Consider the following 14,118-nt stretch of genomic DNA (forward strand, 5'->3'; position numbering starts at 1 on the left):
TCTCAACTATTTCTGTTTTTCCATCATATTTCTTCTTGGCCTCTAAATGTTAATTTATTTTTATGTCTGCAGTTTGTTTTGCTTCCTCTTCTTTACTATTTTTGTCTTGTTCAAGACTCATCTTTCCTTATATAGGTATTTCGAACCTTGGATTTCTCATAGTACATCTTTGTTTAGTTCTGCCTAGTGGTTTAGACCACATGCTTTCTACACATCCTTCCACCCCTCCTTGATGCGCTGATGATGTGTGGTGTGTTGATGAACTTAAGATCTTATATTTGAGGCTTGGGTAGGCAGAAGAAGCATGACGCATCACAGAGATTCTCCTTTAATAATGAGCAATTTCAATATGAATTTTTTTCATCATGTAAATGAATCTATCTTTTAACAGTATCCTCCATCAGATAATTTCCATTCAACTCTGATGAGTTCTATCTCCTCTTCTGACATTATGTATTTCAATACCTGTGTTAGATGCCTGACAACTCTCGCACCTGGTTTCTTTTGAAGAACTGATTCACATGAAAAGTTCTTGTTTGCAACATTTGCTTTACTTTACTGGCTCTTATAATCGTACTGTTTGTGATTATTTGACTTCTGTTGTGAGGTTTACTTGTAGGTAATTAATTTGGTTGTAATTTGGGTCCATCATCTGTGTACCATTCCACACATTAGAGCCTTTGGTATGTTATAAGAAGGATGGTCAAATTTCGCTATTTTGTGGATCGAGTAGGAGATAGATGCTGTTGACTAGCTGTTTTACCTCTAGAGTATCAGTTCAAAATTATGGATGGCTAATGCAGATAGCCCATGAGTATTTTGTGCAAATGTTAGCAACAAAGAGATCTTAATAAAATTGAATTTAACTTTAAAATATCATTTTAAACACACATAGGTTTACTCCATGCTCAAAAATTTATCTTATCTTGAAGTAACTGCTTTTACCTTTAATTTGGTTTTCAGTTTAACTTTATGCTATGACAAATCAAAATATGCTTTCTTTCTGTCTTGCTAGCACTTTTGACTTGATGACCTTAAGTCTGCTTAATAACCTAACAAGGAAAACGAACAATAAGAGAAACCACAATTACTCATAATGTGGAACTGGGAAATTTAGTGTCATAAGAAGCAATAGCATATAAGTATGTGACCTGTATTATTTATCATCAAATATGTGGTTAGAATTTAGAAGGAAACTGTCAGTTATAGGATTTATAGAGAAGATTAGCTATTTCAAACCATAATACAAGATAAAAAGGAGAACACAAAAATATATAAATTATTTTATGTTTGTAAGGTTATTTCAGAGTTCTTAAGTGTGTGGTTTTATCGATAAAATTTATCTAATATATTTTAATCAATATTTTGTAATACCATTATTTTTAAAGTCCACAACTGGTAAATTAATAGGACAAGACAGCTTCTGGTTAAAAAAAAAACTCATCCAAATTTTACTTTTGTTTTCAACTCAAAGGAACATTTGGTCATACTTGTCGTGGTGTACTGACAGATGATGGAAATGAAGTGAACATGAAACAGACTGCAATCATAAAAACTGTGTCTGGTAAGTTAGAAACTGTAAGAGGACCAAAACTGTATATTAATTACAGTCCAGAAATTTCTAGAAGTGTTTGATAAAATCGAAGATACGTAAAGTGTTAATTTTCTTAAAACATCTGGTAACTTTCTAAAGCATTCCTTTAATTTTTGTAATTATAGTTATTTTTAATTTATGTTGATACTATTAAATATAACTTTAAAGTAATATCCTCTAAACAAACAAGTGTATTTTGAACTTCTGTCCAGATCAAAAACTGATTTTTTTTTTCAAATAAATGTCATCAGTTTGTTTGTGGTTTATTTCTGGTATTTCATAAGTTTTGACATTTTATAAAATTACTATGACTATTGAATTAGGTCTTTCTTGATCCCTAGAACAGGCATCTAAGGACCAAATTTCGATGCTTTTAGCTGAAGGAATGAAAATGTATGGGATAAACCACAAGAATGTGTTACCAATCATTGCAGTTTGCATGGACAATGTAAAACAACCTATTCTGGTCTACCCATTCATGAACAAGGGAAACCTGAAGCTGTTTCTTCAGAAGTGCAGGTTTTCAGTTCAAGGTCACTGTCATGTAAGCAAAAAATACTGACAAAGTGTAACTCTTTCTTCAGAAGTGCAGGTTTTCAGGTAACAATGTAAGTTAATAATACTGTCAAAGTGTAACTCTTTCTTCAGAAGTGCAGGTTTTCAGGTAACAATGTAAGTTAACAATACTGTCAAAGTGTAACTCTTTCTTCAGAAGTGCAGGTTTTCAGGTAACAATGTAAGTTAACTATACTGTCAAAGTGTAACTCTTTCTTCAGAAGTGCAGGTTTTCAGGTAACAATGTAAGTTAACTATACTGTCAAAGTGTAACTCTTTCTTCAGAAGTGCGGGTTTTCAGGTAACAATGTAAGTTAACAATACTGTCAAAGTGTAACTCTTTCTTCAGAAGTGCAGGTTTTCAGGTAACAATGTAAGTTAACTATACTGTCAAAGTGTAACTCTTTCTTCAGAAGTGCAGGTTTTCAGGTAACAATGTAAGTTAACTATACTGTCAAAGTGTAACTCTTTCTTCAGAAGTGCAGGTTTTCAGGTAACAATGTAAGTTAACTATACTGTCAAAGTGTAACTCTTTCTTCAGAAGTGCGGGTTTTCAGGTAACAATGTAAGTTAACAATACTGTCAAAGTGTAACTCTTTCGTGAGAAGTGTGGGTTTTCAGGTAACAATGTAAGTTAACAATACTGTCAAAGTGTAACTCTTTCGTGAGAAGTGTGGGTTTTCAGGTAACAATGTAAGTTAACAATACTGTCAAAGTGTAACTCTTTCTTCAGAAGTGCAGGTTTTCAGGTAACAATGTAAGTTAATAATACTGTCAAAGTGTAACTCTTTCTTCAGAAGTGCAGGTTTTCAGGTAACAATGTAAGTTAATAATACTGTCAAAGTGTAACTCTTTCTTCAGAAGTGCAGGTTTTCAGGTAACAATGTAAGTTAACAATACTGTCAAAGAGTAACTCTTTCTTCAGAAGTGTGGGTTTTCAGGTAACAATGTAAGTTAACAATACTGTCAAAGTGTAACTCTTTCTTCAGAAGTGTGGGTTTTCAGGTAACAATGTAAGTTAACAATACTGTCAAAGAGTAACTCTTTCTTCAGAAGTGCAGATTTTCAGGTAACAATGTAAGTTAACTATACTGTCAAAGTGTAACTCTTTCTTCAGAAGTGCAGGTTTTCAGGTAACAATGTAAGTTAACAATACTGTCAAAGTGTAACTCTTTCTTCAGAAGTGCAGGTTTTCAGGTAACAATGTAAGTTAATAATACTGTCAAAGTGTAACTCTTTCTTCAGAAGTGCAGGTTTTCAGGTAACAATGTAAGTTAACTATACTGTCAAAGTGTAACTCTTTCTTCAGAAGTGCAGGTTTTCAGGTAACAATGTAAGTTAACAATACTGTCAAAGTGTAACTCTTTCTTCAGAAGTGCAGGTTTTCAGGTAACAATGTAAGTTAATAATACTGTCAAAGTGTAACTCTTTCTTCAGAAGTGCAGGTTTTCAGGTAACAATGTAAGTTAACTATACTGTCAAAGTGTAACTCTTTCTTCAGAAGTGCAGGTTTTCAGGTAACAATGTAAGTTAACAATACTGTCAAAGTGTAACTCTTTCTTCAGAAGTGGTAACAATGTAAGTTAACAATACTGTCAAAGTGTAACTCTTTCTTCAGAAGTGGTTTTCAGGTAACAATGTAAGTTAACAATACTGTCAAAGTGTAACTCTTTCTTCAGAAGTGCAGATTTTCAGGTAACAATGTAAGTTAACTATACTGTCAAAGTGTAACTCTTTCTTCAGAAGTGCAGGTTTTCAGGTAACAATGTAAGTTAACAATACTGTCAAAGTGTAACTCTTTCTTCAGAAGTGTGGGTTTTCAGGTAACAATGTAAGTTAACAATACTGTCAAAGAGTAACTCTTTCTTCAGAAGTGTGGGTTTTCAGGTAACAATGTAAGTTAACAATACTGTCAAAGTGTAACTCTTTCTTCAGAAGTGTGGGTTTTCAGGTAACAATGTAAGTTAACAATACTGTCAAAGAGTAACTCTTTCTTCAGAAGTGCGGGTTTTCAGGTAACAATGTAAGTTAACTATACTGTCAAAGTGTAACTCTTTCTTCAGAAGTGCGGGTTTTCAGGTAACAATGTAAGTTAACTATACTGTCAAAGTGTAACTCTTTCTTCAGAAGTGCGGGTTTTCAGGTAACAATGTAAGTTAACTATACTGTCAAAGTGTAACTCTTTCTTCAGAAGTGCGGGTTTTCAGGTAACAATGTAAGTTAACAATACTGTCAAAGTGTAACTCTTTCGTGAGAAGTGTGGGTTTTCAGGTAACAATGTAAGTTAACAATACTGTCAAAGTGTAACTCTTTCGTGAGAAGTGTGGGTTTTCAGGTAACAATGTAAGTTAACAATACTGTCAAAGAGTAACTCTTTCTTCAGAAGTGCAGATTTTCAGGTAACAATGTAAGTTAACTATACTGTCAAAGTGTAACTCTTTCTTCAGAAGTGCGGGTTTTCAGGTAACAATGTAAGTTAACAATACTGTCAAAGAGTAACTCTTTCTTCAGAAGTGTGGGTTTTCAGGTAACAATGTAAGTTAACAATACTGTCAAAGTGTAACTCTTTCTTCAGAAGTGTGGGTTTTCAGGTAACAATGTAAGTTAACAATACTGTCAAAGTGTAACTCTTTCTTCAGAAGTGTGGGTTTTCAGGTAACAATGTAAGTTAACAATACTGTCAAAGAGTAACTCTTTCTTCAGAAGTGCAGATTTTCAGGTAACAATGTAAGTTAATAATACTGTCAAAGTGTAACTCTTTCTTCAGAAGTGCAGGTTTTCAGGTAACAATGTAAGTTAACAATACTGTCAAAGAGTAACTCTTTCTTCAGAAGTGTGGGTTTTCAGGTAACAATGTAAGTTAACTATACTGTCAAAGTGTAACTCTTTCTTCAGAAGTGCAGGTTTTCAGGTAACAATGTAAGTTAACTATACTGTCAAAGTGTAACTCTTTCTTCAGAAGTGCAGGTTTTCAGGTAACAATGTAAGTTAACTATACTGTCAAAGTGTAACTCTTTCTTCAGAAGTGTAGGTTTTAAGGAACAATGTAAGTTAACAATACTGTCAAAGTGTAACTCTTTCTTCAGAAGTGTAGGTTTTCAGGTAACAATGTAAGATAACAATACTGTTAAAGTGTAACTCTTTCTTCAGAAGTGCAGGTTTTCAGGTAACAATGTAAGTTAACTATACTGTCAAAGTGTAACTCTTTCTTCAGAAGTGCAGGTTTTCAGGTAACAATGTAAGTTAACAATACTGTCAAAGTGTAACTCTTTCTTCAGAAGTGTAGGTTTTCAGGTAACAATGTAAGTTAACAATACTGTCAAAGTGTAACTCTTTCTTCAGAAGTGTAGGTTTTCAGGTAACAATGTAAGATAACAATACTGTTAAAGTGTAACTCTTTCTTCAGAAGTGCAGATTTTCAGGTAACAATGTAAGATAACAATACTGTTAAAGTGTAACTCTTTCTTCAGAAGTGCAGATTTTCAGGTAACAATGTAAGTTAACAATACTGTCAAAGTGTAACTCTTTCTTCAGAAGTGCAGGTTTTCAGGTAACAATGTAAGTTAACTATACTGTCAAAGTGTAACTCTTTCTTCAGAAGTGCAGGTTTTCAGGTAACAATGTAAGTTAACTATACTGTCAAAGTGTAACTCTTTCTTCAGAAGTGCAGGTTTTCAGGTAACAATGTAAGTTAACAATACTGTCAAAGTGTAACTCTTTCTTCAGAAGTGTAGGTTTTCAGGTAACAATGTAAGTTAACAATACTGTCAAAGTGTAACTCTTTCTTCAGAAGTGTAGGTTTTCAGGTAACAATGTAAGATAACAATACTGTTAAAGTGTAACTCTTTCTTCAGAAGTGCAGATTTTCAGGTAACAATGTAAGATAACAATACTGTTAAAGTGTAACTCTTTCTTCAGAAGTGCAGATTTTCAGGTAACAATGTAAGTTAACAATACTGTCAAAGTGTAACTCTTTCTTCAGAAGTGCAGATTTTCAGGTAACAATGTAAGCTAACAATACTGTCAAAGTGTAACTCTTTCTTCAGACGGCGGGTTTTCAGGTAACAATGTAAATTAACAATACTGTCAAAGAGTAACTCTTTCTTCAGAAGTGCAGATTTTCAGGTAACAATGTAAGTTAATAATACTGTCAAAGTGTAACTCTTTCTTCAGAAGTGCAGGTTTTCAGGTAACAATGTAAGTTAACAATACTGTCAAAGTGTAACTCTTTCTTCAGAAGTGTAGGTTTTCAGGTAACAATGTAAGATAACAATACTGTTAAAGTGTAACTCTTTCTTCAGAAGTGCAGGTTTTCAGGTAACAATGTAAGTTAACTATACTGTCAAAGTGTAACTCTTTCTTCAGAAGTGCAGGTTTTCAGGTAACAATGTAAGTTAACAATACTGTCAAAGTGTAACTCTTTCTTCAGAAGTGTAGGTTTTCAGGTAACAATGTAAGTTAACAATACTGTCAAAGTGTAACTCTTTCTTCAGAAGTGTAGGTTTTCAGGTAACAATGTAAGATAACAATACTGTCAAAGTGTAACTCTTTCTTCAGAAGTGCAGGTTTTCAGGTAACAATGTAAGTTAACAATACTGTCAAAGTGTAACTCTTTCTTCAGAAGTGTAGGTTTTCAGGTAACAATGTAAGTTAACAATACTGTCAAAGTGTAACTTTTTCTTCAGAAGTGTAGGTTTTCAGGTAACAATGTAAGTTAACAATACTGTCAAAGTGTAACTTTTTCTTCAGAAGTGCAGGTTTTCAGGTAACAATGTAAGTTAACAATACTGTCAAAGTGTAACTCTTTCTTCAGAAGTGTAGGTTTTCAGGTAACAATGTAAGTTAACAATACTGTCAAAGTGTAACTTTTTCTTTAGAAGTGCAGATTTTTGGATACAGGTTACTGACATGCAAGTTAACACTTTCTTCAGAAATGTCAGTTTTAGTAATTTTATCTAAAAAAAAATAAGCAGTAACTTTTAATTAACTTTACAGACTCTTCTAACTCAAGATCTTGTTGCCATGGCAATCCAGATAGTTCAAGGAATGAGTCACCTTCACAAGAAGGACATAATTCATGGTGATTTAGCCACTAGGAACTGTGTGTAAGTAACAGGCTTTGGAATAAACTACACTCCTTTTCATTCCAAGAACAAAATTAATCAATAACTATTATAATTCATTTAAATATATAATTACAAAGATTAAGTGAAAAGACAAGAAGTATTGGACAAAATAAATATTTTAGTTACATTTTAAGTAAGATATTGCTTTAACTTGTTTCTTTACTGCACTTTTATCAAGGATATATTTTATTCACCAGATTCTTGTTGGTACTTTGCTATAGGGTGGATGACAGATTGCACGTGAAGATAACAGATAATGCCTTATCTCGTGATCTATTTCCCGATGATTATCATTGCCTTGGTGACAATGAGAACAGGCCTGTTAAATGGCTTGCATTAGAGAGCTTGCTAAAAAAGGAATTTTCTACAGCTAGTGATGTTGTACGTAGATTCCCACAATTTAAGAAAAACTCTTGTTAACATTATGTTTCCCTTTAAAAACGTTTTAATAAAACATTTTAAATTATCACAGCTCATACAACAGCTACATATATAATATTTAGAATAGTCACTTTTAGATTAGATATATTTTAAGCTCACAATTTTTTGCAATGAATGAAATCTTTAAACGTAAAATAAAGTTAAATTTTCTGTGAAGTGTCTGTCCATAATTATAATGTGGATATTAAATTAATAGCATCTATATGTAATAAGACGAAATATAAAAGTTAAACATTTGATAAAAAAAACCTTTGTAGTTATCTTTATATTTGAAGAATTATTCATCATTTACTATTTCAGTGGTCATTTGGTGTCACACTATGGGAATTAATGACTCTTGGTAATCAACCTTATAAAGAAATTGACCCTTTTGAAATGGCAACTTCTCTTCAAGATGGCTACAGATTGTTTCAGCCAATCAACTGCCCAGATGAGTTGTAAGTAGTCTTCAAAGGCACTATCCTTTCTATGCAATTAAACAGCTATATAATATAACAAATGATGCACCAACTAGCAACCAGAAAAATACATTGTTTGTTATTAAGTGCAAAGTTACACAGTTTGGCTGTGCATATCATAAGTATCAAAACTCAAACAAACTTGTAATCTGTTTTTCAGAAAAAATATCAAGTAAGTAGTAATGAAAGGTATTTATTTTATTTTTGGAAGTGGAAAAAGTACACTTTCTTTACTTGTATAGAACAAATATTTTAATTATAATTTCCTGCTCACTATTATTTCAGATACCATTTGATGGCCCTCTGCTGGATGACAAAAGTGGAGAAAAGACCAACTTTTTCCAAGTTGCTTGCATTTTTTCAAGATTTTTATAATGCATTAGGACTGTACATTTGATTTATAAAGTGGGGATACCTGGTTCAGTTTTGTTTTCCAAGAAAGCCATGACAGCTTCAGTTTATTATATTATATGCTCATTTTAAAATGACATGACAAATCTTATGGTTGGTTTTGTACATTTATATTTGTTAGGCTCCAGTATTTTAGTTGGAGAGTACCACGAGCTATTTCTGGAGGAAAAAAACACTTTTTTAATAAACCTCCCCCTAGTGCCAAGTTGAATAAACAGTATGGAGAATTTTATGAAGTGGGTAATAATTTGTTTCTTTTTTTGTTGAGAATGATGAAGTGAAAAGAAAAGTGTGTGTGTGTGTGTGTTGTGGTAAGTAAAAAAAAGCAATCACTTTTAATTAACTTTACAGACTCCTATTACTCAAGATCTTGTTACTATTGGCACTCCAGAATATGTTGGACTCATTAATATTTTGTGCAGTTATTCCATAGAATATGTTGTAGAATATTTCAAAAAATATATCTTTATTTGGCTATTTCCATTAAGGTGTTAGTTGTATTATCTTGTAGACTTTTTATAAGAAAAAGTAACAGTTATTTTGCTTATTGAAATTTACTATTCTTAACATGTGAAAACGTATTACATGTTTAAAATGTTTTTAAAAAGTAATGAAACTTATTACAATAAAGAAAAAATTAAATGTGTTAAAAGTAAATTTGATTTTTTATTTCCTCAGTTTACTTGTAGAAATATTTTTAGTTCAAGTTATTGTCAAAATATTAAGTTTCATGACCAGCTCCAGAAATTTGAGAAACAGTTACCAGTTTCAAATGATAAATAAATTCAACTATATTACTACATAACTGGCCATTTCACTCGCAAAATAATTGTCACTATAAAGATCCACTACATTCAAATGACAGAGGATGGTGTCATGTACAGTATTATCCTTGTTAAGGAGTCTCATATAAGCTACTGATAATACAAATGATTATATTTGTAAGACACTTTAAACTTGTAAAAAGCGTGATTGAAAATTTCACTGGCTTGTACTTTATAAACACATTGAGCTAGTGTCATTTCTTTTGTACTTTCATCCAGGAAGTATTTCAGAATAACACGAGTTTCATGTTTTTAGAAAGTATAGTTGATGTGTCAATGTTTAAATTACTAGCATGTTTCAAGTGAATTTACATTACATATTTGAACTTCATTATTATATGTCCAACAGTCTGTATATTACTAAAATGTAAATGTAAAAACAAGTATGTCTTTCAAGCATTAAACTGTATTTAAAAAACAGAATCTTCTTAGTAAATTAAAGGTGTTTTTGGAAAACCTTAACAGAGTTTTAATATATATTTAAAAACGGCGGGTATGGGTATAGAAAGCACTAGTAGAGATGAAAACAATGTGTCGACCTTCTTCGGTCATTGTCAGGTTCAAAGAAAGAAAGGGTTACAAACCAGTAGCTGACCACATGTTTGAAGGCAGTTGTGTAATTGAGTGTAGGAATGTAGAGGGCGTGCTTAGATGTTTGAAGAAGGTCGGAGCATTGTTCGCTCCTCTACATAGTGCTTTCTCTACCCATACCAGCCGCTTTTAAATATATAATTTTCTCTATAAGTAGATTTTCTCGTCATTACGGAGAGTTTTAATGTTTTGGCTACTATTAATAAGCACTTGAAGCAGATAATGATTTATTTCTTCACAGGTTTAGTTTGCAATAAGACTTTACAAAAGTCTAACCTAGTGGCATTTTAAGTTTTAGTTGCTTTGAGTATAGAAATGTTGATAATTTAATACATCATGACCAATGCATTTTTTTGAGAAAGATTAACTAGTTTGTTTTATTTGTTTCTCACTTTCGTTCCTTTACAAGTTTATTTTTGTACCTGTGCCATTAATGTACAGATTATTGGTAGTTTATACTGTTTTATTAACACCAGACGTCTTAGTTTAAAAAAAGGTAAATCAAATTTTAAACAAATCTTATGGATAAAACTTTTAACTTTAAAGACGAAATAAGTAAGCACATATTAACTATTTTTTATACATAAACTAATTTTGGTGTGTAAACTAAGCCTATCTCAATTAAATAACTAGCTTTTGTTTGAAAACAAAGTTTAGTTTATCTAACTGAAATAAGAAATTTGGTTTCAAAGCTAGTCAGTGTTTGTTGCTGGTTTGTGTTGATTGTTTATAGGTAGAAAAATGTGTATATAGTGTACATTTATGGTGCTTCTCTGTGTTTTCTTCAAAACATAAAGAAATGCTCAATAAAATAAGTGTTCGATGAATTTTGCATGGGTGGTACAAATACATTAACAAATAAATATATATCTATAGAAAATTATTACTTTATTTTTCTACAAAATCTGGTTAATATGGGCTACTGAAACTATAGTGAAAAAGAGAAAATATTCCGAGTATCAACACCCAGTTTTAAAATCCTATCCTCACAATAAAATAAAAAATTAGCTATCAAGATTATTCCAAAAATAAATCACTAAAAATTAAAAATGAACGTAATTATTTTGATTAGTATGGTATAAAAAAGTAATATTTTAAATATGTCTAACAATACTTCTTATGATCATGTATACACGTGAATCTACCTTCCACACACACACAAACCCATACACCCGTGCATATGAATACGTACGTGTGTAAATGCACACACACACACACATGTATATATAACCTTTGATAAATGTTCATTCGTTGATTTATCATCTTATTTATATATTACTTAAGAATTTAAAAAATTGTTGTTTTGAATTAAGCGAAAAGCTACACAATGGGCTATCTCTGTTCTGCCCACCACGGGTATCGAAACTCGGATTTTAGTGTTGTAAGTCCGCAGACATACAGCTGAGCCACTAGGTGGGCTTTAAAATTTGAAGTTGTGTGTTTGAATTCACCAGTTTTCTCCACGTCTGTCTAGTTATTATAGCTTTTAGTGAAAAAATAAAAGTATTTTAATCCTAACAGAAAAAAATGTTTGCAACCTTTAAAATCAAACATGTCCTTAGGCATTACCTCATTCAAATGGTATAGAATCATACTCTACCAGTAGTAGTTTGTGTGAAGGAGAGAGGGGTCTTTTTAAGAATAACTGTACAATTCAGTCAACTTATGAAATACGAAAGCGTGTTATTTTATTGACTATAAGCAGTCTTAACTAATGTTCGCTGATAACTGGTATTGTGATACACCTACGGTCACACTAATACAAAAGGTGTTAATACAACATTTTCTTTTTGCTAATTTTCTCTCATATACGTACAACACATTTTCATATTTTACTTTTTTTGTCGAAGCATAAACTCAGTTTTCAATCTACTCTGACACACTGACTAATCAATCGATAACTCCATGGAGTCAGTAATATTTTATATCGCTTATATGGTTTCCTAAACCCCTAAAAAACCTCGGATGTCAAGCCAAGGGTTCGTCACGTGATGTTAAAAGTCCCTCTAGCCAACATTAATACTAACACATAAATTATTCAAAATCATCGCCTATAAAATTATTAATTTTTCCAGTCATTTGAGTTTAAAAATAATTGTATTCAACATTTATAACTTTTATATTGAACTGCGTAGGTTTTGCGAAAAATTGTTTTAAAAGAAAGCATCTGCTTCTCTTCCGTAGCATTTCAAAAAAAAAATTGTGTTGAATTACTCATTTTAAGAATGTATTACAAATATTAGTATTTATATATAAATGACAGAATTAGGTGAAAATAAATAAGCCATAAGCAGCCAAAGAATAATAAAAGTTTAAGTCAACGAATAAATGGCGTGTTCTCTGTGATGAGTACCTTGTTCCCACGTGTAATAGGTTCGCGGCCGTCCATGATACCAGATACAATACCAATAACGCTTGAGTGAATTAAACATTTATATTTTAAGTTCTTACCTACAACAGCATCATTCAGTAAAAGGGAAGATCGAAATTAAGCTAGTAAACTGGATTACTAACGTCACTAATAGTAATACGTTTGTATATGGAAGGCCACTCTCGAATCGTTATCTTCCAAGTTCACGTTTGTAATACGTTCACGAATTATTCTTTTTTTTTTTTTTAATTTAAAGAAGGCCATTCGTGTCATGTGGGTCGTTCAGCCAATAGGACAAAACGAGATGCTGCTGATGTTTTAAAAATTACGAATTGGGAGAGCAGTTAAAAAACAAAAACTAAATACCTTTAATATAATTATGGTGTATCTGTTGGGGTGATCTAAATTTATACGTAAACCAAATACCTATGATAGGTATTGATTGATTGACTGTATCGCTGCACACTGGACTAATGTACAAGCTTGTCAAGAATCTTTGTGCATCACTAATGAGAAAAAAATGCTCTAGTATTTACTGCCACTTTTCTTTTATTATTTAGAAAGAGTTAAACCAGAATTCTCTCATTAATATAATGACAATATTTCACTTTGCGTGTAATAAAAGTACATCGACAAGAGCGAAACCGACGCTTTAATTTGCCCGCCTACAGTAGGATGCACCAGATGCTTTAAATACACGAACTAAGAAGTAACTGACGCTTTAAGTACACAATCTAAGATATATATGACACTTTTAAGTACACCAACTAAAATGTACCTGATGCTTTAAAGCCTACCGACTAAGACATATTCGATACTTCAAGCCTACAGACGAAGATGTATTCGATACTTTAAACCTACCGACTAGAACGTAACAGACGATTTACACATCGTTTAGCACATGCAAATTCATTAGTATGACGGCGGTATAAATTAAACTTTGGAAACTGCTAAAAGACAAAAAGAATGTCAGTTATGGCAAATCTACTATTGGAACTGATTCTGGATTGCCTTACTTTTTTCTTGTCTCGGTTTCAAACATTTTTAACTCACAGGTACACCACACTTTGTTCAAGTTGCAGAACTAGAGAGTTTGAAATATATATTTTTGTTACCGAATTTGTAGCTTCAAACTTAGAAAAACAAATTCAAGGACGTTACATGTTAAATCATCTATTACTGTTTCTTAATCTTTCAAGTTTTGTCATGCTATATTGTTGAATACTTTATACAAAAAGTATATTTTAAATAAATAAATGAGAAAATCACTTAACAATCTCAACTGATATGAAGTCGCGGCGAAAAAAAAATTCAGAACTACATTTTAACATTGTTTGGAGTCTTGTGGATTGTATGGTGCTATCATTGGTAATTTCATAAATATATGTAGTACAAAACTTATTTCTCAAATAATTAATTGGAAATTTACCCCACGTGCACTCTGGTAAGAAATGAGGAATTCTGGTGAATAAGACGCCAGGAAGAAAAGACTCGAATCGGGTTCGAGTAATATCATCAGCACTTATTTATTCGATTGTTTAGGAACAAGATTCAGCACTACTTATAAGAATTACCGCCTCTGGTCGAGTCGCAAGTATATAAAAATAGCTTATAGCATTATCGTACACATCCTAATGGCAGGCCCTTGGAAATTAGAAATGAAGTAAAAAAAACAAAACATATACAGATAACTTTATCAAATATGTTCATCTGTTTAGAATTTTGTTCAAAGCTGCACGAGGACTGT

The 14,118-nt window shown here is 31.9% G+C and overlaps 1 protein-coding gene across 2 annotated transcripts in view; it reads left to right on the forward strand.

Annotated features, from left to right (window-relative positions):
* The window catches only part of LOC143256585 (tyrosine-protein kinase RYK-like), a 48,139-nt gene extending 37,312 nt beyond the window's left edge, over nt 1–10,827 (forward strand). For both annotated transcript variants that reach the window (XM_076513972.1, XM_076513973.1), the window contains exons 9-14: nt 1,475–1,564; nt 1,936–2,138; nt 7,145–7,254; nt 7,497–7,656; nt 8,017–8,153; nt 8,460–10,827. In XM_076513972.1, the coding sequence (XP_076370087.1) occupies nt 1,475–1,564; nt 1,936–2,138; nt 7,145–7,254; nt 7,497–7,656; nt 8,017–8,153; nt 8,460–8,571 (812 nt within the window). In that variant the 3' untranslated portion in view covers nt 8,572–10,827. The remainder of the gene's footprint in view (nt 1–1,474; nt 1,565–1,935; nt 2,139–7,144; nt 7,255–7,496; nt 7,657–8,016; nt 8,154–8,459) is intronic.
* The last annotated feature ends 3,291 nt before the right edge of the window (nt 10,828–14,118 follow it).

The sequence above is a fragment of the Tachypleus tridentatus genome, chromosome 7, assembly GCF_004210375.1.
Source record: "Tachypleus tridentatus isolate NWPU-2018 chromosome 7, ASM421037v1, whole genome shotgun sequence".
Classification (NCBI taxonomy): Eukaryota; Metazoa; Arthropoda; class Merostomata; order Xiphosura; family Limulidae; genus Tachypleus; species Tachypleus tridentatus.